Source organism: Hyaena hyaena, unplaced genomic scaffold (assembly GCF_003009895.1).
Source record: "Hyaena hyaena isolate Hyena2069 unplaced genomic scaffold, ASM300989v1 scaffold_786, whole genome shotgun sequence".
In the NCBI taxonomy this organism is placed as follows: domain Eukaryota; kingdom Metazoa; phylum Chordata; class Mammalia; order Carnivora; family Hyaenidae; genus Hyaena; species Hyaena hyaena.
In genome coordinates this window covers 800,669-827,564 of record NW_024081421.1, presented here as the reverse complement: position 1 = coordinate 827,564, position 26,896 = coordinate 800,669, and the positions used below count along the sequence as shown (strand labels likewise).

Here is a 26,896-nt window from a genome sequence, read left to right as displayed (position 1 = left end):
CACCAAATCTTAATTCTTCAGAAACAAAACTACAACAGCTATGGAATGTTGTATACAGAACCCACACCCTCTTTAGACACTGTGCCCCTAGATCTGGAGAGGAAGACTATTTCTCTGTGTCAAAGTGCTTCAGATCCTCTAGACACGAGTAGGTTACTTGGTTCTTACTGATATGATTTCACAAAGCAAAGCTTTCTGACAGTATGATTTTAGGAGACAAAGTTTCTCAGGAAGAAAGCAGTAGTCGCTCAAAGGAGGAGGTTGTTAGGACCATTTACCAGCCACAGTGTGAGCCTGGGAAAAACACTGATATCTGTTATCTAGGCAACTGACTTTATCTGTGTCCATCATCCCAACCAGAAGAATGACAGGGCAGATTTTTACTTCCTTAGTGCAAGCTAATTTTTCTTTTCTCTCACTGATTCTTCTAGTATGCTTATTAATACCAAGTAAAAGAGTCCACCTCAGCAAATACTGTTTTATTGGCAATTAGTGGATTCTCTGAGGGTTTGTGGGATTTTTTTAGTCTTATGTTCATTAGTCCTCTGTGAAGAGAACAATGATTCTCAATCCCGGCAAGAACTTTAGAGAATCCTCCTAGTGATTCTGATTTCCTAGGTCTGGGGAGGGCCTAGACGTGTATTTTTAAAAGCTCTCTAGACGATTCAGATGCACAGCACGGATTAAGAACCACAGGACTAGGGGAATAAAAAGGAACAAACAGTGATCAGACATGTTCAAGAAAGTTAATCTGCCAACAAATTATGATGGGCCTTACATATGAAATGTTAAAGGGCCTATAACTGATTCTATAAGCCAGTGGTCTTCAAAGTTCTTTTGTTTTATCTTGTAAACAGCAGAATGCTTTTTTCAAATAACATTTCCTATAGCACATTAGCCTATAAAGAGAGACCAGCACCCAAATCTCACTCACCTCTCTCCCTGTCCACTCTTGCTATTTTCCAGCCCTGCCCTACTTATGTTATTCCTACTATTTCCACTTCTCCCCTCCTGCGAAGAGAGGAACAAATGTACTGAGTATGCTAAGGAGCATATCTTTCATCAATGAAGACTGTGTCACGGAACTCATGGCAGATAAAATAAAGGTAACAAAAACAACATCCTTAAAAATCTATGGTGTGTGGATGAAATGGAAGATAATCTTTCCACTATCCAGAGAGGTACCAGGAGCCCCTGAGGGGGTACTGTGAAACAGGAAAGAACAATTATTTCAGCACAGATCAATTTAAGACATAGTGCCTCTGATCCAGAGTACATATAGTTCCTATATACACCTAACAGATGGAATAATCCAATGTAGATTACTTCCCTTCATTTAGCTTATTTACGTCTATACATTTTTGTATCACCTACTTTGATTTAAAAAAAAAAGCTTCAAACAAAGCTTTAAAAAGGCAATTTAAAAGTATTCAGGTCTTGAAATAAATATTTTTCAAAGGCATATTATTCATACACTCCACACATATTCAAATTAGTCCTCATTCACCAGTTCATCCATTTATTCAAATATATAAATAACTACTGTATGCATGTTCTACGAATGCAAAGATAAATGAGTACAGCCCTTGCCCCCAAAGAACTACTGCCCACTAGAGGGAGAAAAACCTCCAACAAACAGGAGCCGAAACATGACAGAGGCTTCACGGTAATGAAGAGAGCATTCCAAAACCGTATTTCTTGTCTTCTAAAGGGAAGAAGAGTCCTAGAAAAGGTTATACTGAAAGGTGACAAGAACCGAGTACCAAAAGACAAGAGCATGGGTATAAATATGCTTGTAGGGGCAGGAACAGGATTTCAGGGCATTCTAGTCAGAAGGAAGAGTTTGAGCTAAAGCAAAAAAGAGATCATAAACAGAGAGGCTTCTTCAGGACAGTCCAACGCTGTCCAATATAAACATAATATAAGCTTCAAATGTGAGTCACTTACATACTTTAAAATTTCTAACAACACATTAAAAAGGTAAAAAGAAATTGGTTATATGAATTTTAATAATAAAATTCAATCCAATATATTCTATTTTATTCAATCCAATACAACCAAAAAACTTTTTCAATAAATAACAATATAAAAAGAAGGTATTTTACTTTTCTGTACTAAGTCTAATAAATCAAGGAGTATCTTACATTCCCAACATATGTCAATTCAAACTAACCACATTTCAAGTGCTCAACAGTCCCATATGTTCCCTACTATGTGGGATAGCACCATTTCAGAAGCTTCATATGAAACAGAATGTGAAGGACTTTACTAACAAGAGAGGAAGCTAGTATGTCACATGCCAGATCACAAATAACTAGGACATCTACTAGGGAAGGAACTTGCAAGCAATGAGAAGCCATGGTAAAACTGTAAAACAGGCCAGAGTAGGAAGCAAAAACATAATCAAACTGGGGAAAAGGAACTGACCAAGGATAAATGTAAAAACTGATAGATAAAATGGCCTAATAATATTCACATATTCTATGCCTTCATTTAAATCAACTTATTTTCAAAAAGCAACTTACTCTCAGGTGTCGATTTTCTTCTGATAGTTTCATCATTTCTCCCTGAAGTCTTTTACATTCTTCCATGAGTTTCCTTGTTTCAGTATCATTGAGTGAAACACTATGCGGTTTTGGCATGGGTCCATCTTGTTTAGAGGCATTCAGTGGAACGTTTTTGCTGGGTTCCAGGTCATTCTGTATTACAAAGATAGCAAGACTTTTTTAACTGACCAAATCTCCTTACAGGTTTTAAACAAATAAATACAAGTTGAAACTCCACACTTTTCTTTTCCAAAAAAGTAGTTAAATGGAAAATTTTGAGGTTGTGGTTTCATTAATATGAATTTTTTAAAATTCCAAATGTTACGATGTCTGTGAACAATTTTTAGGACTAAATCAATAAAGGTCGGCAGTTAGAGAAGTCAAAATAAGCCCACTCCCTCCTCTATTCCCCAAACCCTTTTCACTTACCTCTACCATAGCACTTATCATATATCATAATAATGTATTTTTGATGTTCTTTCCTACAACACTTCAAAGGCTGGGAGAGTAAGAGTCATTTCTCTTTGTATTTACCCCTAAACCCAGCACTTTGGCCAAGAGTAGTTATTCAATGAAAGTATGTTGAATGACTGACGCCAACCAAAATCCAAATATGAAGGTCATTTTCAGTGCTCTGATTCTGCAATTCAAATGAGATTCTGGGAGGGGTAGGGGGGACATTATCATAATAATTCCAATGAAATTAGGAGACTACCTAAGAAAAACATTTAAAAGAAAACCTAACTTCTACTATGGGAAAAAGTAATTGAAGGATATAAACACTGGAGGGGAGATAATGAACACAAACGTATCATAGGGGAGGGGAGGAGAAAGGGGAGTTAATTCAAACATAAATGATTCTTTCAAATCATTTCGAACACTGTTTGCTTTAATTCATGAAATTCAATATGGAATCACCATAGTACTTAGTTTTAAAACTGTCATTCTTACCAGCTTACCCAATACAGATAAACATCTAAGACAACACCTAAGTAAGTATCCTTGAGCCTGTGGTCTAAAGTGCCTCAGTATCCTTTGCCCTTATGTCATTTATACCATCACACACACACACATTGAGTATTAGTGCAACGAGTGACCTTTTTAAAATTTTACTTGCTAGAAATCTAACTTGTTAGATTTTTTTTAAAAACTGCTTTATTCAGATATAAGCTCTAAGAAAACATTTCCAAAAGCAACTTTATGGCATCCCACAGTCCTCAATAAGATTTCGTTATAGGTTATACACCAATCACACCATCCTAGGTCCCAAATTTATATTACGTGTAAACAATTGCTTGTTCAAGGGGTAAAACTAGCATTTCTTATGAAGGGAATTTGATTTGATCACTATCCCTAAATCCATTAAAAATTAATAATGTTATGAGGTTCCAATGTACAATACCATATATTTGACCTGTCAACACTCGAGATTTTTATATTTTTCTTCAGAAGCTTCTCAAGCTGTGAAGGGTTTTTAAGAAGCCTACTTCCAATTTCCTCCTCTGAGTTTTTCTCTTGCTAGCTTTCTTGTTCTTCACCCTATCCTCCCTTGTCCTATTATTAGGACAAAATGTGTATTGGATATATCTTTTCTCCACCAATATTCTTAGTCTTTCCCTTAACAGTAATTAGAATTCATTTCAAACTGACTTTTCAAGTGTGCCCCAATTCCAACCTAGAACAAGTCCAAATTCTGAAAATAAGGGCAGTTCACTGCATTCCTCTATAAAGATGAAAGCAGTAGTCAATAACATGGCAACTAAAGAATCCTCAGTTTCTAAGAATCTGGGAAAAAATACTCATATGAGAATGCTGACTAAAAATTAAGAGGAGATACATATGGTCAATAAAAGAAAAAAATTAAAGAATCATCAAACTCTTCACAATTGGCTTTTCATACTTAAATAAATCCTTGAAATTCCAGAAAATTTAGAATCATGAGAGGGAACAAGAAAAGACTACCTATCTCATCAACCCAACCCAACCTTTATTTAGTGTCTTCCAATATTTTCTCACATGCACATTTTATAAAATCAGCATGCACTGCAACATTTTTATCATTATCCATTTATATGTACATGTTTTATCATTTTAAATGATACAATGTCATTAAATTATTCTATTCTGTGCTTAACTAAAATTACTTAGGGTGCCTGGGTGGTTCAGTCAGTTAAGCCTCTGACTCGAGTTCTGCTCAGGTCATGACCTCAAGGTCGTGAAATTGAGCCCATGGGGCTCCACGCTCAGTCTGGAGCCTGCTTGATCATCTCTTTCCCTCTGCCCCTCCCCAGCTTTTGAGTACATGCATGCACATTCTCTCAAAAAAGTAAATAAACATCTCCCTCTTATCACACGTTTGATGGGTAGCTTCCCTCTCTCCAGAATTTTAAACATGTCAACAAACATCTCTCACGGTTGGCAGAATTTGATTTTTCTTTTTCACTGAAATTTTCTTAAAGTTATAGTGCTTTTATAACAAAAAGAAAATGTCATAACCAATTTGTGGAGCATAAACATATAGAACACAAAGGATACAGTGAAGCTTAAACACATTTTCAACAGTGAGTCAAGGAAGACATGAAACAAGTTACTTGGAGTACACATCTATCAGTTACTATTATTTGGGCCCCCTACAAACCAGTCAACATACATAGCAGATGCAATGAAATCTAATTTATTTGTGTATATTTAAAGTATAAGCATATATAACCTAACTTAATTGGGAGTTAAAAAAAGAGGGGGAGTTGGTAGGGAGCTGAGTCACTCATGTAGTAACCATCTGAAGAGCCTGATGGGAACACTAAGGCTGCTGGGACTTTAAATATATATACTTCCATTCCGGAGCTCCATTAGTGAGGTTTGGCTCCAGGAAAACAGCTCGTTCCTTGAGAGTTGCTTCAGACTGGTCCAGAAAGAGGAGACTGGTTGTTCTGAGAACCATGAAACAAGCACACTAGAGGGATTCAACATACTGTGACTCTTAGGAAACTGATGAATAGTAACATTATATGAACATTATATTTAACACTGCAAACTAGAATAAATGGGAAGGTCAAGGCCATGGTATCAAGTAAGACAAGAAAATATGCTACATCTTGTACATTTCCCACTATTTTAGATTATTGAGCCTCTCTGCTGTAAACACTTTCCATCCATGAACTGAATTTACTTCCATATTTCTTTTTAATGACCTTCAGAAGTTCAATTCCAATATTTTAAATTATTTCTATTGGAGGTAATCAGAAAAAGAGAGCAAGGGATTGGAAACAGAAGGGGAAAAGTAAAATATAAGGCAAAACAGGTTTTTGCAAGTGAAGCTGAGAGGGGCAAAGAGGCTAAAGAACGTAAATACAGGGCTATGTTCCTGTGATGGGATGTAAATGTATTTAAATGGAATTAAAAAACTAAAACTAAGTGTTATGGCATAAAACTGTCAGAAGCATAATTAAGGCCTTGACCTGGGGAGAGACAGTATCTGAATAACAAGATTACTGATGACTTATTTCCACTCTAAAAAACCAATTTACTGTTTCTGTAGAATCATGATTCCCAGAAATAAGTTACTAAAATCACAAAATCAAGAAAGTATTAGACATTTAGATAAAGGATCAAACTTTTAAGACTTAGTACACATATTCTCTGCAAAGCCAAATCAAAGTATAACCAACCTGTTCAAACTATGGGGTTCCTGAAATTTCTAGAAAGCACAAAATAGTAAAGGGAATCATATAGAAACCATTACACCACCCACGGTCACCATTATCTTATTGATGTCGCTGTCATCCTACTTGAATGAATGTTAAGTGTATGCACACACATACACGTGCGCACGCACGCACACACACACACACACACAAAGTTCAACTATGACCTAAGATATTTAGGGTTTAACCACAACCTCTCCTACCATGGACGCTGTAAAGAGCTAACAATGACAGTTAAAGAGGGGTTACCATTATTTGTGTTTGATAACAAAATATAAAATAGTAATTTTATTTTTAAAAACTATATACGGGTGCCTGGGTGGCTCAGTCGGTTAAGCGTCCGACTTCGGCTCAGGTCATTATCTCATGGTTCATGGGTTCGAGCCCCACATCAGGCTCTGTGCTGACAACTAGCTCAGAGCCTGGATGGAGCCTGCCTCAGATTCTGTGTCTCCCTCTCTCTCTGACCCTCCCCTGTTCATGCTCTCTCTCTCTCTCTCTCAGAAATAAATAAAACATAAAAAAAAATTTTTTTAAATATGAATAAAAACTTGCCTGGATACTGCTAGTCTATTCAGATAAGCTCCTGTTTTTTAGAGAATGCTCCCAAACCTCAATGAAAGAAAAAGTTAGACCAACTTCATAATAATGTTCACACTTCCACCATTTATCCTGCTCACTATTGAGAATTTAAGTGTTCAATCTGCTTTATTAGAACAGAGAATAGTTTTGGTGCATGATTTTTAAGCAATCTGTGGTTCTATTTTATTTTTAAACATGGCTGAAAATGTCAATTCTATGCACTTCACATAATACACTCACAATACCATATATGTGCTAGGTAACTACATTAACTTAACTAGTAATACTAGTAAACTCCTACAGCTGTTAGCTCCCTAAAACAAACCTTCTGCTTCTCCTGTTTGAACACACTGAGTCCCCTGGGTTCATTCTTCGTATTATAACTGGCAGGTGTTGGAACTGTGTTGTTGATGCTGCTCATTGAAGTGACAGCCGGAGCAGTCCCTGGTGGAGTTATACCCTGAGGTGGCATGGGAAACATATTCTCAGATTCGCTTCAAACTGACTTCTCCTGTATGGTACTGGGAATGACTAACACAGAAATCATTAGGCTCTAAAACATTCACATTTTATTCTATAAAAATGTATTATGCATAAGATCTAACACTAATAAATAATAACTAGGTTAAAGCCAAAAGTAGAAAAGTTTCTGAACTAGCTTTTTATATTATTTCCCAAAAATTAGCTAAGATCAATTTGCATTATGCTAATTAAATGTATAAACCTCATACAATTTATGCTCACCTCATGTTGTCCTAAAATGAATAACTTCTAATTTTGCAGCTCTTAATTTTCATTGCTAATTAATCCTTGTCAATATGTGAAGCAAACACTTCATATCTTCTTACCTTTGGCGACAGTGTGAACAATTTTAAAATAAATAAATTTTTCCCTTGAGGTTCAAAAACTGCAATGTTTTATAAAGCTATATAAGTATGCACGTATAGGAGGATTAGGAGGAACTTAACGGAGGATCATGGGGGAGAAGAAGGGGGAAATAGTGAGAGAGAGGGTAGAAGGCAAACCATGAGAGACTCTTGAATGCTGAGAACAAACTGAGGACTCATGGGGGGAGACGGGCATGGAGGGCACCTGTGGGGATAAGCACTGGGTGTTGTACGGAAACCAACTTGACAATAAACTATAAAAAATAAAAATAAAAAAATACACTTTGGAAAATACTGCCTTATAAAACACAACTGTGTTTCAGCCCATCTTTTTAAAGCATGCACATTACTCAATTAAGGCCACCTCTAGATAATTTAGACAGAATTTTTTTTACACATTTGAAGTATATAAATTTGAAATACTAACATATTGAAATATTAAAAGTCTCATTTTATATGCAAAACTTGAAATGTGAATTCCAAACACTTAAAAAAGCCTGATCAGGGGCACCTGGGTGGCTCACTTGGTTAAGCATCCGACTTTGGCTCAGGCCATGATCTCACAGTCTGTAAGTTCAAGCTCCGCTTCGGGCTCTCTGCTGACAGCTCAGAGCCTAGAACCTACTTTAGATTTTGTGTCTCCCTCTCTCTCTGCCCCTACCCTGCTTGTGCTCAGTCTCTCTCTCTCTCTCAAAAAAGCAAATAAACATGAAAGAGAAAATTTTAAAAAAACAACAAAAACCATCAATCAAGGAATCATGCCAGCAAGGCTAGCAAGCCATCGGAGTCAATACATCACAACTGCACTTACACAATTTACTGGGTACCTGCTGGGTACCCAGGGTCAGTACTAGATTTTACACATTTTAAGTTATCCTACATCTTCAAGAATATATCCCAACGATAAGATACAATCACTACCTTAAGAAAAAAAGGATATACATCATCCTATGTGCTGCTGACACAGATTCTACCATTAAAATTTTACCATCTGAAGAAGTGTCTTCAAATGACAATCAGGTTCCATTCTAATCTTGGCCAAAAGAATGGTCTTATAGAAAGTTTGACAAAACTAAAAATCATTGTTTTACCCCAGCACCCAGACTGTGGTCTTCCAAATACCATCTCCCACTGAAAAATTCCAGAGCTGCTGAAAGAAGTGAATGACTCCAGGTCTGGGCCTGAAATATCCTGCCATACTAGACATCAAGAAAATTCTCTGGGTGATGGTACTAAGGAGGGCACTTTTGTGATGAGCACTGGGTTTTATAGGTAAGTGATGAATCGCTAAATTCTACATATAGGCAGAAACAAATTTTACCATGTTAACTTAGTAGAACTTAACTAAAAATCTGAAATTAAAAGAAAAATTCCCGAAGACAACTATAGTAAAAGGACTCAGAAAAACAAACAAGAGGAGGCTTCTATTGGTCAATATAAGACTAATATTGATAAGAACTGCAAGAAGTTGAAACACAAATACATTCAAGTCTGTGAGTTTATAATAATGTGGGAAAGAGGGAGGGAAAGAAGATGGAAGGGAGGCTGGCTGACTGTAGTCGTATCAGAGAACATTTGTGACCAATTCATTTTTTGAAAACCTGTAACTCAAGAGAAAGACAGGAATTTACCTTGCCTTTATAAACTCTACCACTGAATAAATAACCAAATATTAGATGAGCCAAATTTCCTTCTAAACAAATATAACTAATAAAATAATGACAAAATATCATTATGCAATCAAATAAATTAATGAATCTAAACTATTGTTTCTCAGTTTTGACTTTATTGGTGTTTGGGGCCAGATAATTCCTTGTTCGGAGCGTGGTCTTAGGCACTACGGGAGCTGAGCAGTATCCCTGGCCTCTACCAACTAGATGCCTATAGGACCCCTCCCCATTAGCTGAGACAACCAAAAATGTCTCCAGACATTGACAAATGTCCCCTCAAGGGCAAAATTACCCCTGGCTGAGAACCACTCACCCACACACTGCACACCAGTGGTTAGTGAACTTCACACACACACAAAAAAATAACAACCTGATATTACATGCCTCCTTGAGAGAATGTATCACCCACCCACAAAGCAGCACCTCTCCCCAGTTAACAACAACAAATCAAAATCTGATCAAGCCTCTAGACCTGATTTTAGGATATACAAAACAAGAAAAGTTAAATGACAACACAAGGATGCAAACAGCAAAATCTAGTCTATGGGGGAAGTCTGTAAGACAAAACCAGTTTCTTCAATAAATAATTTGCAAGAGGAAAAACAGAGGGAATCTACAGATTAAGAGATTCAGGAACCATATCATCCAATAGGAGTATGTGGACTTTATTCGAATCTCAATTCAGCTTAACGATAACCCCACAACCCTTGGACCAACTTTGAATCTCAGTTCAAACAAACTGCAAAAAAACTTTTTTAATGGCATTCATGAGACATTTCTGAATGCTGACTAGTTTGATATTAATGACATTTTAAGCTAATTTTAAAGGCTTGATGATAGTATTGTCATTCAATTCTTTTTTCCTTTTTTTAAAACTTCTCTCTAAATGATATATACCAAAACAGTTACAGATAAAATTATATTACATCTGGGCTCGGTTTAAAACAATACGTGAAATGAAAAGTGGTGAGGGTTAGATGAAAGAAAACTAACCATAAACTGGTTAAAGCTCGTCAGGTGTTAACAGGGGCCCACTGTACCTCTGTTAAGTGTTTCGAGTTTTTCCAAATAAAATGTTTTTTAAAAAATTATTATCTTTAACACTTACTCCTTACCATTTAAATGGGTAATAACTACACCCCAAGTCCAAGTAGTTCTATTAGCAGAAATACATTCTGCAGCTAGTTCATCCAAGCTTAGAATCAGACAGTGTCTGGAAGTACTTTGAAATTACTGAACAGACTTTAGGTTCCTAATAATACCTGATCTGAAAAGGTTTCAGGGCCAAACCATTTTTTTTTTTTTTTAATTTTTTAATTTTTTTTTTTATGTTTTATTTCTTTCTAGGAGGGAGGGAGGGGGAGGGAGAGAGAGAGAGAGACAGAGAGAGAGACAGAGAGAGAGAGAGAGACAGTGTGAGCAGGGAAGGGTCAGAGAGAGGGAGTGACAGACTCTGAAACAGGCTCCAGGCTCTGAGCTGGCAGTCAGCACAGAGCCCAACGCGGGGCTCGAACCCAGAACCACCGAGATCATGACCTAAGCGAAAGTCGGACGCTTAACCGACTAAGCCACCCAGGCGCCCCTTTTTAAATTTTTTTAAATGTTTTATTTATTTCTGAGAGAGAGAGAGAGGCAGTGTGAGCAGGAGAGGGTCAGAGAGAGGGAGACACAGAATCTGAAGCAGGATCCAGGCTCTGAGCTGTCAGCACAGAGCCCAACGTGGGGCTCGAACCCATGAACCATGAGATCACGACCTGAGCCGAAGTTGGACGCTCAACCAACTGAGCCACCCAGGCGCCCCAGGGCCAAACCATTTCTGCTCATGCTCCATGGTATGGGACTCTAGAAACTCCACTCAATACTTATTCAAGCCCTTTAGCATATCCAAAACTGCTTTCTTGGATTACTATGTGCTATACCTATAGGTAGGTACACCTGCTACTCTCCTCTATGGGGTACTTAAAACATCTAGGCACTACTACCATAGCCATATCACTTCCATCAACTTCTGGTTTGGCTTTTTCCTCTTAATCAACAATTATCAAGTACTTGCGTTCTAGACTTTTTCAGAGTTATCATCTCAAATTGTCTGCTACACAGAGTATAACAGAAGTCCAGATGAAAAACAATCAGTTATAACTACATTTAATACTGGGGCGCCTGGGTGGCTCGGTCAGTTGAGCGTCCGGCTTCGGCTCAGGTCATGATCTCACGGTTCATGGGTTCAAGCCCTGCATCAGGCTCTGTGCTGACAGCTCAGAGCCTGGAGCATGTCTTTGGATTTGGTCTCCCTTTTTTTCTGACCCTCCCCTGCTCACACTGTCTCTCTCTCTCTCTCAAAAATAAATAAAACATTAAAAAAATTTTTTTTAAAAAGAACTACATTTAAAATTAAAGTATTATAAAAGCGGACATAAAACTCCAAGTGAGAAAATATCTAAATGTGCTTTTGAAATAAGTCAACCTTTATTCCACTCAGTTTTACTTTGGGGAGTAGATCCAAAGGAAATAATACCACTACAAAGAGATATCAGCATCCCCATGTTCACTGTAGTATAATTTACAACAGTGAAAACATGAAAACCACCTACATGGCTACTGACCAATCAATGAATAAAGAAGTTGTGAGTATATCTCATATAGATATATATGGGGGACGGGGTGAGAGACGAATAAAATGGAATATTAGTCAACCATAAAAAAAAGGAAATCCTGCCATCTGTGACAACACGGATGGACCTGGAGGGCACTATATTAAGTGAAGTCAGAGAAAGACAAATATTGTATGAGCTCACTGATATGTGGAATCTAAAAAAAACCACCACCACCAATGGAAAAAGAGATCATATTTGTGGTTAACAGAGGCGGTAGGGAGATGGGGGTTCTTGTTGAAGGTGGTCAAAATGTGTAATACTTCCAATTAAGAGACAAATTAAGTCCTGGGGATATAATGTACAACATGATGACTATACCTAATACATGTATATTTGAAAGTTAAGACAGTAAACCCTAAGAGATCTCATCACAAGGAAAAAAAAATTTTTTCCTTTTTCTTTATCTAAATGGCATAATGGACGTTAACTAAACTTTTTATGGTTATCATTTCACAATAGATGTATGTTAAGTCATTATGTTGTATGCCTTGAACTTACACAATACTGTATGTCACCTCTGTCTCAATAAAACTGGGAAATTATTATTAGCCCAGGCAATGTGCTATTACATTTTCTCAGTTCCAAAACTAAGAGCTTCCAAAACTAAGAGCTATGCAAGCTATTAGCTTTCTAGCAGCACTGGCAAAAGAGAAAGTAAACCACAAATGGGAAGCATAAACATGCCACTGAACTCTCTCTTCCAAGTAAGAATACATGCATTTACATTTTTAATTTTTGGCAGATATCTCAACATCTCTTTAAAAGGACATTAAAAGAACACAAATAATTTGATTGACACCTAGTTACCATTCAGGGACTCTTTCATTTCAGTTTATCCTAAAAGAGGAACACAATAATTGAGCCCATGTATAAATCTAATCTATGAATTTACTTTTCAATAGGACAAATGGCTTCCAGATAAAAGCAACAGCTATGTTACACTATAACCTACCTGTACTCAACATTTCTATTTACCCATATTATTTTATATATTAAGTCACCAAAAGAAAAAACTCGCTTAACTTTTTCTAGTCCCTCCTACAAAACACAGAAAAAAACTAACATCTGAATTTCAGAAGGGCAATAGGGAAAATGACCACAACCAATTCTATTAATCACAGACGACTTTCTAAACTACACACATCTATACCTCAGTCCTCCAAACTGTATCTGCCTCACACTAACCAAAAAGCAACATAAAAATTATTTACTAAGAAATAATATCAGATGGATGTTGACCAAAATCAACAGTGAGTAAAATACCTGGGAACAGCCAAATTTGGGAATAAACTGCTTGTTCATGTAAATTACATCTTTTATTCCCAGACTGCTGGTATATAGTTGTCAAAAAGGGGTTTATGTCTATTATTTAATCATATTTATGCATATACAGGTCTCATTCTAAAGAACTTGAGGTGGCTTAAAAGTGGTAAAAATTGGGGAAATTAAATGATTCTTCATCACGAAAATTATATCTAAAAGTATTTTTCTTCTTGAATGGACAAAATGTTCTAAAATGAAAAAAGCATATCAAGTTTTTTAAAACTTAAATAAGCACTGAATCTTATAAAGCAGAAGAGCATCATTACACAACCCAAAAAGGCCAAAAAGAGAAGTGAAATTAATCTCAAAGTAAATGAGAACTTAACAGCCTCTGATCATCTTACATTTTCCTACTTACCAATTTATCATTTTCGTTGGGCATTTCAAATATACATCTCAATTTAGAATCCATTAATTCATCAGGTTTTGCCTCTTTCCACTACAAACAAACAAAACCAAACATGAGACATGATTGTGACAAACAGGTTTCCCCTTAGGGACAACCATAGCTGTCTGGAGCAGGAGTAGAGTCTGTGGCTCAGTCAGGAAGCTGTACTGATCACCCTGCCACTGTTACCCAGCAATGCCACAGAACTTTTTATATAATCCTAAGGAAATCTACTATTGCCAGGACTTCTTAGTAGTAGCATTTCTAAAGTGCTTCTAAGAAATACTATTTCTACTATTTCAAAATTCTTTAATTTTTGAAATTATCTGTAATAAACAGATTTACTTTTTTTATTTTAAAAATTAGCTTTCTCAGCTGAGAACTACACAAAATCCACAGTTTAAAAAACATTCCCCACAATAAATTCTGTTCCACATCTATACTTACCACAGCTTCCATATCTGAAGTGTTTGGTGGAGCAAAGATTGTTTGTACCATAAACTTGTGTTTACTCTTCTCATTGGGATCATAGTCAAAAGGCTGTAGCATTACTAAATGAAAAAAAAGGACATATTACTTTGTGTATCCTGAATGTGTTTGCTTCTTATCACTCCTATTATTTCATTCACTAAGATACCAATTTAAAGAAAACCAGAAAGAACGAATTCAAGAAACTTAATAATGGATTATTTACAGTAAGGATCCCGAATCACCTTTATAGCTTCCAGCTATCTTAACAACCCACAAAATAAGTAGCTATTTAAAAAATAAATATAGGGGCGCCTGGGTGGCTTAGTCGGTTAAGCGTCCGACTTTCGCTTGGGTCATGATCTCGCGGTTCGTGGGTTTGAGCCCCGTGTTGTGCTCTGTGCTGACTGCCAGCTCAGAGCCTGGAGCCTATTTCGGAGTCTATATCTCCCTCTCTCTCTGACCCACCCCTGCTCACGCTGTCTCTCTCTCTCCTAGAAATAAAATAAAAATATTAAAAAAATAAATAAAATAAAACATAAATATAAATCTATGTCCTCTCTAAATTTAGGTTTGGGTAAATTTTCTAAATACTGCTGACATTAACTATTATAATACCTGTAAACTCAGATTAAAATCTAGTAAGTTGTCTATTAAAACTAGTTATAAATATAAGGCTTCATTTTGGTATTTAGTGATATTATCTTTAGAATTAGCTAGGATACATAAAGGAAAAATTAAAAGTTAACTTCAAAACTCACAACCATATGTTAGCGTTCTAATAAAACTAATTTTTGACGGGCACTTGGGTGGCTCAGTTGGTTAAGCGTCTGGCTTTGGGTGAGGTCATGATCTTGTGGTTCAAGAGTTCAAACCCTACATAGGGCTCTGTGCTGACAACTCAGAGCCTTGAGCCTGCTTCTCAGACTCTGTGTCTCCCTCTCTCTCTGCCCCTCCCCCACTCATACTCTGTCTCTCTCTCTCTCTCTCTCTCTCAAATATAAATAAAAACATTTTTAAAATGTTTTAAAAACTAATTTTTGAAAAACAGATTTTAAATAAACACCTATTCAGGAAGTTTATCAATTTGTTTATATCTGATTCTAAAAAAACAAAGTATACAAGGAAAAGGCATATACTCCCATGATTTCAAGAATTTTCCTTATGTCCCAATAATTACAAATTCAAATTTGTCTAAGTACTTAAGCTTTTCAGTAGTCTTTTAAAGGATTTCTCTAGGTTCCATGTGATTATAACTGATGCCAAATTATGTAATATATACTTAATGAACTTAATAAAAGACTCAAAGAATGGATCTGCGGTTACACAAAATATGTATATGGTATTATATAAAATATTCCCCTGCTAATATGTAAATTACTTCTAAGATATACCTTCTTTTTATGTGTGTCAACCCTTTCAATAAAACAAATGTAATTAAATAATGATGAGAAATACCTATTAGAAAATTTTATTTTTAAGGTGTATCTGAGAAGTCTGTTAACTACCATCATGGTTGAAAAAATCTTTAAAGGGCCAAATACCTAGCAGAAAAAAAACGCACAGGATAAATGCCTCAGAATCCAGATAAAGCACATAAATGTCCCATTAATACCCTTCACTGAGCAATCACTGTAGGCTCATCACTAGGAACTGAATAAAAAAAAAACTTAAAACATGGTTGTGACTTAATGACAGTTACAGTCTAAGTTATTAGAGACCATATAACAAGAATTAAATCATCTATATATATATATGTATATATATGTATGTATGTATACATACTTAATGACAGTTAAGTATGTGACTTAATGACAGTTACAGTCTAAGTTATTGCAGACCATATAACAAGAATTAAATCATCTTTATATATACATATGTGTATATACATACATATATATATATATAAATCAAATTGAAAGAACAAGCCCACAAAACTAAGTGCTAAACGGAGAAAGGAAAAAAAGAAATGGAGGTGTAGCACAAGAGTCAATCAAGGAACAGTTGCTAGTGGAAGCACAGTTTGAGTGGCTCCTTATAAGGGAAGGTAATACACTAAAAACTAAAGAGCTAAATTCTCAGTGGACAAGATTTAAGGGCGCACTATGTAAATAGTAACTAGTATGTCTAGAGTTTTTAATACATCAAGTGCTCAACACAAGGGGCTATGTGAGAGAAAGTGTTCTGAAAAGTACAGGCTATCCCCTGAACAACACATGGACTCAGGGTTGAAAATCCACATACAACTTTTAGCTCCCCAAAAACTTAACCACTAATAGCCTACTGTTGACCAGAAGCCTTACCAAGAACATAAACCATGGATTAATGTTTATTTTGTATGCTGTATTTTGTACTGTATTCTTATAATAAAGTAAGCTAAAGAAAATGTTATCAAGAAAATCATAAAGAAGAGAAAATGTATTCATAGTACTATACTTCTTCATAGGTAAAAACTCACATGTAATTGGACCTGCGCAACTCAAACTTTTAATAAATAAATACAATGAAACTTCAGCAATCTAGAAGTCTCCAAGAAAAAGTCATTCTGAATAGTTTTATGGATTCCTAAGGATAAAACTGGTAGCACCAAAAAACTATTTTTAGCTACATGGATAGAAATAATTCTGTCTTCCAATTTAGCTAAAAGGCTTAAAGATTTAGAAAGCAATTTCCAGAATGAGTGTACTCATTATATTATCTTCTTTTCCATCCATCTTTCCCATCCATCAGCTGACAACTTGGACAAACACAAACACATTCCTCCCAGGCCACCGCATCATAAGACTCACTAAAAACATCTTTTCTAGAAGGACTCCTAGCTCCGATTCTTTGAGTCTTCCTAGGGAAATGAGTCTTCAGTGTCGCAAACAACTCTGCAGCCTGTCCTTCACTGCCTTTGCAGTCAAGTTCTACTTCTAAGCACTTTTCGTGGGCTTGCTATAGGCCCTCACTCTTTGTATAATTTGGTGTTTTTAATTTGCTGTGGACTTAAAAACCAGGCAACTAATACAGAATTATCTTAAGAATACTTATCAGGATCACATAGGGATGTTTTCTTTTAAAAAAAAAAAAACATATACATGGCTGGGTCATGCCCTCAGATATTCTGAGCTAAGAGATGTCCATGTGTATTCTTGCTCTGCGTGTTATCATGACATATAGTGGGAAACAAAATCTACTGCTAGTAAGGAAGAATAAATGGTCTCCGTGTGAAGCTTAAGAGATTCTCCCATAATCAAGGTACTGTTCTCATACTTGCTTCCTATCTCTCAGCTATGTCAGCTAATACTGTTAAGGAGAACTATCTTGGGAAGTCTGACAGAAGATAGGAAATTTATAGAGGGCATTAAGGATGACACCAGCACAGAGTCCACAGCAGGAGTAAGCAATCCATATACAGGAGAAACCAAGCATACTCCTTGGATTACAAGTAAACACAAAAGGGAGTCACGAAACTAAACTGTTTGGCATTTACAATGAAAGGAGAACATTCGTCTAATTTGATACAATCAGCAAAAAAGAGGCATTGTACGTTTTTAAGATTTTGAATAATACTTGTACAGCTGCATGCAATATGTAACACAGCTAGAGATCTGAAGAGAAGGATCAATCACAAAAATGATGTACTATTTCAAAGACAATAAGGGCAGAGAACGTGGTGGTGAGCTATAGAAATAAAAGACATAAAATTTTAAACTGACAATAATTTCAGGGCGCCTGGGTGGCTCAGTCAGTTAAGCATCCGACTTTGGTTCAAGTCATGATCTCATGGTTTGTGGGTTCAATCCCCGTGCCAGGCTCTGTGCTGACAGCTTAAAGCCTGGAGCCAGCTTCGTATTCTGTCTCCCTCTCTCTCTGCTCCTCCCCACTCAGGCTCTGTCTCTCTCCATCTCTCAAAAATGTGTAAATGTTAAAAAAATAAACAAATAAACGACAATAACTGCTTATAAATTGACCAAGACACTCCCAACCACAAAGTAAGGTTGAGAAATGTGCAACAGTTGACATATAGTAAGGTAAGAGAAGAACATCATTAGAGGCAAGTCAGAATAACTTAAAAACAATTTGTCTCCCTCCAGATGAACCCTATTAATTAAGACCAAATTAAACATAACCACAAAAATGTCCGAATTCAATACTGTTCAAAATGAGAACATGATTTGCTACCTGAAACAGTCACAGTCAACCCTGGGTCAATAATTCCACTGTTGGGCCTCACACAGTACCGACGAGGTGCTGTAGTCTTCACTTTGAAACACACTTTTCTATCAGATGGATTTCGCAACTTAAGATTTGTAGTGACTACATCTGTGAAGGGGCCTGTAAGGTTTAAAAAACAAAAACAGAAAACAAATTTAATTGGACTCACACATACAAAGCAGAATTCAAAATTGAATGTATACAATCTCAATTTTATTTAAAGTATATAATGAAATCTGTGTATCTAACTAAACCAAAACACTTAACAGTACTTTTTCCCAGGTACTAGATTTACAAATGAGTTTTAGTTTCTTCTTCATTCCTTACTATATTTTACAAAATTTCTACTTGAACATGTTTTATTTCTATCAAATAAAAAGTATTTCAAACATTGTAATTTATGAACTAAGCCCACAATTTTATTTACGTAGTGTGCTCTTACCACATTACTGAAAAGATCAGGTTTTTCCAGTGGTCTGCAAACCAGTGCCAGTCTTCAAATCCACTTACCAAGAAAACTTCAAAAATCTATACATCTGAAGATACTGCATCCAATGACAATAGTGCTCTTGATTTACATCTCAATTAGGTTTGATTCATTCACTCATCCATTCACTCACGTATTTTGTTAAGTGTTTATTATGAGTGCTGTGTCAAATGCTCTAAATACAAACTTTTAAGCTTTGGTTATGTACCCAAACATGAAATTATAAAACAAAGAATCCAGAAAGATAATCCAGTCCTGCTTGAATTAAGTAAATCCTAAACTATTAGAACCTCATTTTTTAAAGGTGGGTAAAAGGAAGGTTATAGCCATTTTTTATCTTGGCCTAAAAACACAAAACAAAAAACCTGTAAGGCATTATGTATACCAAATTAAACAATAAAATAAATACTTTTTACGTTGGACACATTAGATAAATTTTAAAAGTATGTCCTGGGGCGCCTGGGTAGCTCAGTTGGTTAAGCGTCCAACTTCAGCTCAGGTCATTATCTCATGGTTGGTGGGGTCGAGCCCTGCATCAGGCTCTGTGCTGACAGCTCAGAGTCTGGAGCCTGCTTCGGATTCTGTGTCTCCCTCTCTCTCTGCCCCTTCCCTGCTCACAATTCATCTCTCTCTGTCTCAAAAATAAATAAAACATTAAAAAAAAAAAAAGTATATCCCAAGAGGAAGAAATAACCATAAAACTTCTAACTAAATCCAAAAGCAACTTTAAATGGTTTTCAAAGCAATCAGTTTTAAGTTATATTTTTTAATGTCTTTCTTCCCTCCTCTTTCTTTCGAGAGACAGATAGAGACCGAGCAGGAGAGGGACAGAGAGAGAAGACAGAATCCCAAGCAGGCTCTGAGCTGTCGACACAGGACCCAACACAGGGTCTGAACTGATGAAACTGTGAGATCATAACCTGAGCCAAAATCAAGAGTGGATGCTCAACCAACTGAGCCATCCAGGGGCCCCATTAAGTTCTATTCTTTAAAAAGCAAAAAAGGCTGAAATCAAAGACTACTATTACAAAGGCTATCTTTATTTACGTAAACAAGAGTAAGCATGTCTTTTGTAACTTTATCATATGGAGCGCAGAATCAGAAATTTTCAGCTCCACCTGGTAGTTTCCCATTTAGTTGAATACTAGAAAACCATCTAAGACAAAGGTTTGAAAGGGAGCAACAAATACAATCAAATAAAAAGAGGCATTAGAAGACTGCAGGGCATGAAAACAGATCTGCCTAACACCTAGAGGAAAAGAAACAGACTTCAGAACCAAAACCATTAAATGGTACTTATTTCAAGTCCTAAGGAGTGAAATGATCTTATCCTATGCTTAAAATTTTAAGTTATAAAATATTTTTTAACAAAGACATAGAACCAGGAAGAGGGAAAAGACAGAAATGAGAAAACATTAGAAGACATAAAGACAGAGAAACAGTTACAAAAAAATTAAAGAAAAACAGCCATTTAAATCAACAGTTACGTATATCTTTTAAAAGTATATTTACACAGTATGATCTTCTGAAGAGCTTGTTTTAATTATATGATCAAATAAATCATTCAATTTGTATATTATCTTACTCCCTTTGCTTCTTTAATCCCAAATGCTTGCATTTTTCAACAAGCAGCTAATTAACAACTCCACCATACACTAAGCATAAGAGAGATACAGGGTAATATTGCAATCTGTCCATTTTGCACTTTAATCCACAATACCATTGGCTACCAACACATTTTAAATTACCGATGAAACCAGGAGTCTTATAGATTCCATTTCTTAATATTCTCAAAATTCATAGATAACTACAGATATTTGAGAATATATAAATTTTTAAAGGACTCTTTCAACTAGGACTTTAACATTAGCAGCAAGCATGGCCAAAAAAACAATTTCTTAGTAACATAACAAAAGAAACCTTTCACAAAACTTTAATTTTTAACAATCCTATGCTTTCATAACATACTTATGTAAGACTTTTTAAATCATCCCAATTTTACAATAAACTATGAACGAAAAATAAAAAAATAAAATCATCCCAATTTTAGAGGAAAACAACAATTTTCCAAAATAAGGTAAAATAACACAAGCAGGGGTGGGGCAGAGAGAGAGAGGGGGAGAGAGAGAGAATCCCAAGCAGGCTCCACACCTCAGCGAGAAGCCTGAGGCAGAGCTCAATCCCAGGACTGTGAGATAATGACCTGAGCCAAAATCAAGAGTCAGACACAACCAACTGACACCCAGCTGCCCAAAATAACTGACTTTTAAAACTGATTCAGAAAATGACCATGTGTCAAGTTCCATCAACATATGAATCCTGAAATAATACTTAAAATTTATATGTAAACTATCTAAAGATGAAGATAACAGGTCAAAAAAAAAAAAACCCACCAATTTAAAAAAAGTTCTTAACTGGATATATTAACACCTTATCAGTAAAATGGGAAATTACCTACCTACAAATGAATAAGCCCACCTAAGATATGAATCTGAATTTTTCTGCTCCACTGTGTCCCTCTAACCAAGCATAGTAATAGTGCTATCCCAGCAGAAATAACTCTCAGCAGACAGTTCAGAGTCTGAGCCCATTTTCCTGGTTAAAATAGAAAATCAGCAGATACTGATGAATGTTAGCATAAGAATAATAAACACATTTAAGAGGCCTTGGAAAGAAACATCTGGATCTACTTTTGTGGGTCTTAGAACCTGTTGAGAATGTAATGAAAGCTATATACTACCCCAGAATAACAAACGTAAGTGAAATGTTCACAAAAATTTTACATGGAATTTTTTTTTGGGGGGGGAGCAATGGGGGGTATGGGTGAGACAGGAAGATTAGGGTGGGGGCAGTACTGGGGGTGTATCATAGATCCCTGAGCCTCCAGGTTAGAAAGACCTGATGAAATCCACCTTTACAGACCCTCAAAAAGAGAGGAAAAGTTATATAATTTATTATAAGCACTACAACCAAATCCTAAATCCGAGGGTGATTCCCCTCACAGGTATTTCTGTCTAACATTAAGACTGGGTGGGTGGTGCTACTGGTGGGGGGAGAAGAACAACAAAAGTCTTAGACATTCTACAATGCCTGGGCAGTCCCATACAATGAAGTATCATGTTCTCATCTTACCTAATTACCAAATACTCCTTCAGATTCATGCTGGTGAAAAAAATCTCTCTTCCAGAAATATATCTACTGTGTAAAAAAGGAAAAATTTGTTCTTTCCTCTTGAAAAGGTTAAGTTTGCCATTATAGAAAATTATTCTACCAACAGCAATGCCACTCATGATGCTTGAATCACCAGAACACACTTGTATCAGTCAGAAGACATTTGTAGGTGACATACTCACCCAATTCTATCCATATGCATAAATCTTATTTCACCCTTATTTCAAAATGTTAAAGAAAATCAGTCCAATTCAGGCAACTGTTGCATTCTCTTAAATCCAAACTTATTTGTTATTAGGAAGGTTACAAGTATCTGGCTAGTTCATTATGTCTTCTGTTATAGTCATGCCCAAACATTTACACTTAAAGGCATATTTCATTATAAATTTATTTTTTCAGTTCTCTTTTATGATAAGGTTAGGACACTATATTAAAATTTTAATTTGGGGGCACCTGACTGGCTCAGTTGGCTAAGCGTCCAACTTCATTCAGCTCAGGTCATGATCTCACTGTCTGTGGGTTCCAGCCCCACATCAAGCTTGCTGCTGTCAGCATGGGTGGGGCCTGCTTCAGATCCTCTGTTCCCACCTCTCTATCACTCCCCCACTTACACTCTCTCTCTTAAAAAATGAACATTTAAAAAAAAGCTTCAAAACTTTAATTTTTATGCTGGTAGATAATTTTATGTATAAATTTCATTTTGAGATAGTAAAGCAAGTATTAAATAATATAAAATATACAAATGGCATATTGTGTCCAACAGGATTAAAAACCACTGCATTGTATCAGTAATCTGCTTGACTAACTGAAAACTTATCCTTTGCAATGCTTAGGTGGTTAAAACCATTAAGAAAAACAAGTACGGGTGCCTGGGTGGTTGAGTTGGTTGGACACAGGACATCAGGTCATGATCTCACAGTTTGTGAATTCAAGCCCCACAATGGGCTTGCTGCTGTCAGTGCAACCCACTTCAGATCTTCTCCCCTGCCCTCGTCTCTCCCCTGCTTGTGCTCTCACTCTCAAAAATAAATAAAACATAAAGAAAGAAAAGAAAAGAAAAGAAAAGAAAAGAAAAGAAAAGAAAAGAAAAGAAAAGAAAAGAAAAGAAAAGAAAAGAAAAGAAAAGAAAAAAACAAGTAGAAGCACCTGAGTGGCTCAGTCAGTTAAGTGTCCAACTCTTGATTTGGATTCAGGTCATGATCTCACAGTAGTGAGATAGAGCCCTTCCTCTGGCTGCGAGTGGGGTGTGGAGCCTGTTTAAGATTCTTTCTTTTATTCTTTCTTTCTTTCTCTCTCCCCACCCCCTCAGCTCCCAAACTCACACGCACAAATGTGTGAGTTCTCACTCAGAAAAAGAGAGAGAGAGAGAAAGAAAAGAGAGAGAGAGGGAAAAAAAGAAAAACAAGTAAATAATTACTTTCAAGTCAGGATAGAGATCAACTTTGCAAGGAAAGAGATAGTAACTAGGACTGGGTACAAGGAAGGTTTTTAGAATAATACCCAAGTTCTAGTTCTTGTCTTAGGCAGTGATTATATGGGTTATTTATTTTTTGATAATTCTATAAACAATACATATTTTTCATTTATGCAAAACATTTTTTAAGAAAAGCTGATCCTTGATGTAACCTACTTAAAAAAACTGAAAACAACAGTGAAAAGCAATTTTGATGAGAAAGTGAACATCTGAAGCAATTTATGTAAAAAACAAATACTCATGTTTTGAGGGCTACTAAAATTCCCTCTGTTGAGGAAAATCCTGTCAGTTGTCTAATGTCAATGCTTAATTTAACATTTACAAACAATTACTGAAAGCGTCCATTTTAAGATTACCTAATAGTATTCTAGTCACCAATCACAGCTACCATACATACATCCTATGTTAGAGACGAAATTTCACAATTTATATGTAAATTTCACTATTTATATTCCATATAAAACAAGAGAACTACACACAATACAGTTTACATTTACTTGTACTCATCAACTGAAAAAAAAAAAAATATAATCAAAATTACCCCACCTTCTACAATTACATGGGTTGTCTCCTCCTTTAGTCTCACTTTTAAGCAGCCATAACATTTCCTGTCACCAAGTATTCTAATTCCAACTACAATTGTTATTTCCAGTAAGCCAAAATCCTATACAGAGCCACAAATTCTAAAAATCAGAAATATAACACACACATATATAGTCTCTATGTGAAAAAAAAAAGTCCGGACATAAATTTGAAAAAACCTGGAACCTAAAATTTCAAAAATGTAGTACAAGTTTAATCACCTCACCCAGAAGGATGTCCCAGGTGGGTCTAGCCTGCCTTCTCTACCTAAAAATATTTTTTTCCAGCATGAAATACCCTTTATACTCAGGCTGTATACCTAAAATGCTGGCATTCAGAGCAATGATTTCCTTTTAAATAATGGGACCCTTATTCTCCAAACCCCCAATATTAAAAGGAACCCCAATAAGCTTTAAAAAGTACAGCCACTCTGACTAAACAATTTTTAAAATGTTGTCATCCATCCATATTTTGATATGAACGGCCACTGAAGTTTTCTTGAAATGTCAAGATGAGTTTAGGTGCAAAGAAAACGGAAGAGAGAACAGAAGAATGCAGTTGGCTTTTCCCCCAACATTTTATTGAAATTTTCATACAAAGAAATTGAAATCATTATAAACAATCATATACCCATTACCCAGATTCTATAATTAACATTCACTGCATTTACTTTAAGACCTTTCAATCTATTTACCCATCTCTGCCCATCCATCTTATATTTAATGCATTCCAAAATAAGCTGAAGACATTAGCACACTCACTTCTACTGAACACCTCAACATGCCTATCAATTTGAGTTCACTATTCGCTTACTCTGAAGAGAATCAAATTTTAATTCATAATAAGCAGTAGTATATAGCATAGAGCACTTTGGAAACAGAAAAGGTCTCTGAGGGGAGCCTGGGTGGCTCAGTTGGTTAAGTGTCCAACTCAGCTCAGGTCATGATCTGGTAGTCAGAGCCCCACATCAGGCTCTATGTGGACAGCTCAGGGCCCGGAGCCTGCTTTAGATTGTGCCTCCTCTCTGCCCCTCCCCTGCTCATGCCCTATCTCTTTTTCTCTCTCAAAAATAAATAAAAACATTTTAAAAAAGAAGAAGAAAAAGAAGAGAGAGAAAAGGCTTCTGAGATGCAGCTTAAAATAAGTAGGCAACACACATGAACATTAATTCTTGAACTCTGACTTCCATTTAGACGACCTACTCCCAGGCCTATTAGGAGATAAGTCTCTACAGGCCTCTAGCATTTCTACATGTTTTGCCAAGTGGAGGTACTGGGGCTTTTATCCAGACTATCTTCTCAAGGATGTCTTTAAATAGTGAACAGTCTTGGAAAACGATGTCTCCCTCCTAAGGAGAGAACAGGTTTGCTTATTGGTCAGTATAATAAAGATAAGGTCTTCCTCTAAGAAAAAAGGTCAGGTAAGTTTCCGGGCAGCCCATTAGGAAAGATTCAGGCTCCTTACACTCAAGGGCTTCTTTCTCAGCTATGACACAGAACCACCATGGGAGCAACAGCTGCCTAAACTGAACCACCCTGTGTGTTGCCCTTTGAGGGGGCAAAGGAAAGTAACACAAATGCAAAGCTCATGCTGTAGGTAGTGTCATGAATAAAGTCTTTTGTCTCTAAACCCAGGAATCACATATATCTTCTGCCAATATTCATAAAATTGTAGTACACTCAATTTTTAGACCTTTCAGTTCTTGACAAGATCTTTCTGAGTTCTTGGCTACAGGGTACAGACTCAGTAAGTAACCTCTGCATGATTAAATCCAGACAGTGCAATGAACCAAAGCATGAATCTCGGAGGATAAACATGAGTGACCATACAATTCACACAATACATAGTCTATACCCCTCTCAGTGGCCCTTCTCACTTACTTTATTATTTATGTACATGTCTTATCCAACTAAACTATAAGCTCCCTAAAAAGAAACATTCACTTCATCCCTGAATGAATTAACACACACCTTAAGTCATAATAGCTGCTTAATATTATTTGTTAGGTAAATACACACTGGAAGTATGGTTGGACAGTCACATGAATTCTTTTTAATCAGCATATAACGACAAAAATATCAGAAATATGTATGTTGTTTCAAATGCTAGGACTCTTAGGTCTTCTAATGTTGACCATTTATGTCAACCATTACATTTTTTTACTCCTTCATCCTACCTTTACTGAAACAGAATACGTAAAACTTCTAATGAGGAAGGCTAGATGCTCAGCTCAAATACATACATAATTTTACTGCAGCAAAGCAGGTGATGACTACACTTCAATGTTTCCAAAGGTTTTAGCAAATTAATAGCTATATCAATGACTAAATAGTTTTCCAGTTACATGAAGACGACATCATACTACATCATGCATGTGAAGTACATACAGTATAGCATACAGAGTATCAGTTAAAAATTTCCACAGTAATAGTAGCATGGCAGTAGTAGTAATAATAAAAAATAGTGCTAACAACAAAAAAGTTTTTAAAACAGCTAGCCTTTATTGAGCATTCAATATTGATACATGAAAGTTCTTCATGTATCAAGAACTTTGCATGAATTATGTCCCTCATAGTCTTGCCCTTTATAGGCTTTAACAAGACACTTTATTATCCCCATTTTACAGATAAGTCACCTGAAACATTTTCAAACACTTGTCATAAACTACAAAGTTGACAGTCAAACTTGGTCTGACTCCAGAGCCTGAACTCTCATAAATTCTGTATGTATCTTATGCAAACTACCTAGCTACAATTACTT

General features: G+C 36.1%; 1 protein-coding gene across 2 annotated transcripts in view; it reads right to left on the bottom strand.

The window, feature by feature from the left end:
- VAPA (VAMP associated protein A) overlaps positions 1 to 26,896 on the bottom strand; it is a 43,894-nt gene that overhangs the window by 3,311 nt on the left and 13,687 nt on the right. The window contains exons 2-6 of one of the 2 annotated variants that reach the window (XM_039219079.1): positions 18,390 to 18,542; positions 14,202 to 14,305; positions 13,725 to 13,805; positions 7,158 to 7,292; positions 2,526 to 2,699 (exon numbers count right to left, since the gene is read on the bottom strand). In XM_039219079.1, coding sequence (XP_039075010.1) covers positions 2,526 to 2,699; positions 7,158 to 7,292; positions 13,725 to 13,805; positions 14,202 to 14,305; positions 18,390 to 18,542 — 647 coding nt within the window. The remainder of the gene's footprint in view (positions 1 to 2,525; positions 2,700 to 7,157; positions 7,293 to 13,724; positions 13,806 to 14,201; positions 14,306 to 18,389; positions 18,543 to 26,896) is intronic. The other variant, XM_039219080.1, reaches the window with a different exon arrangement.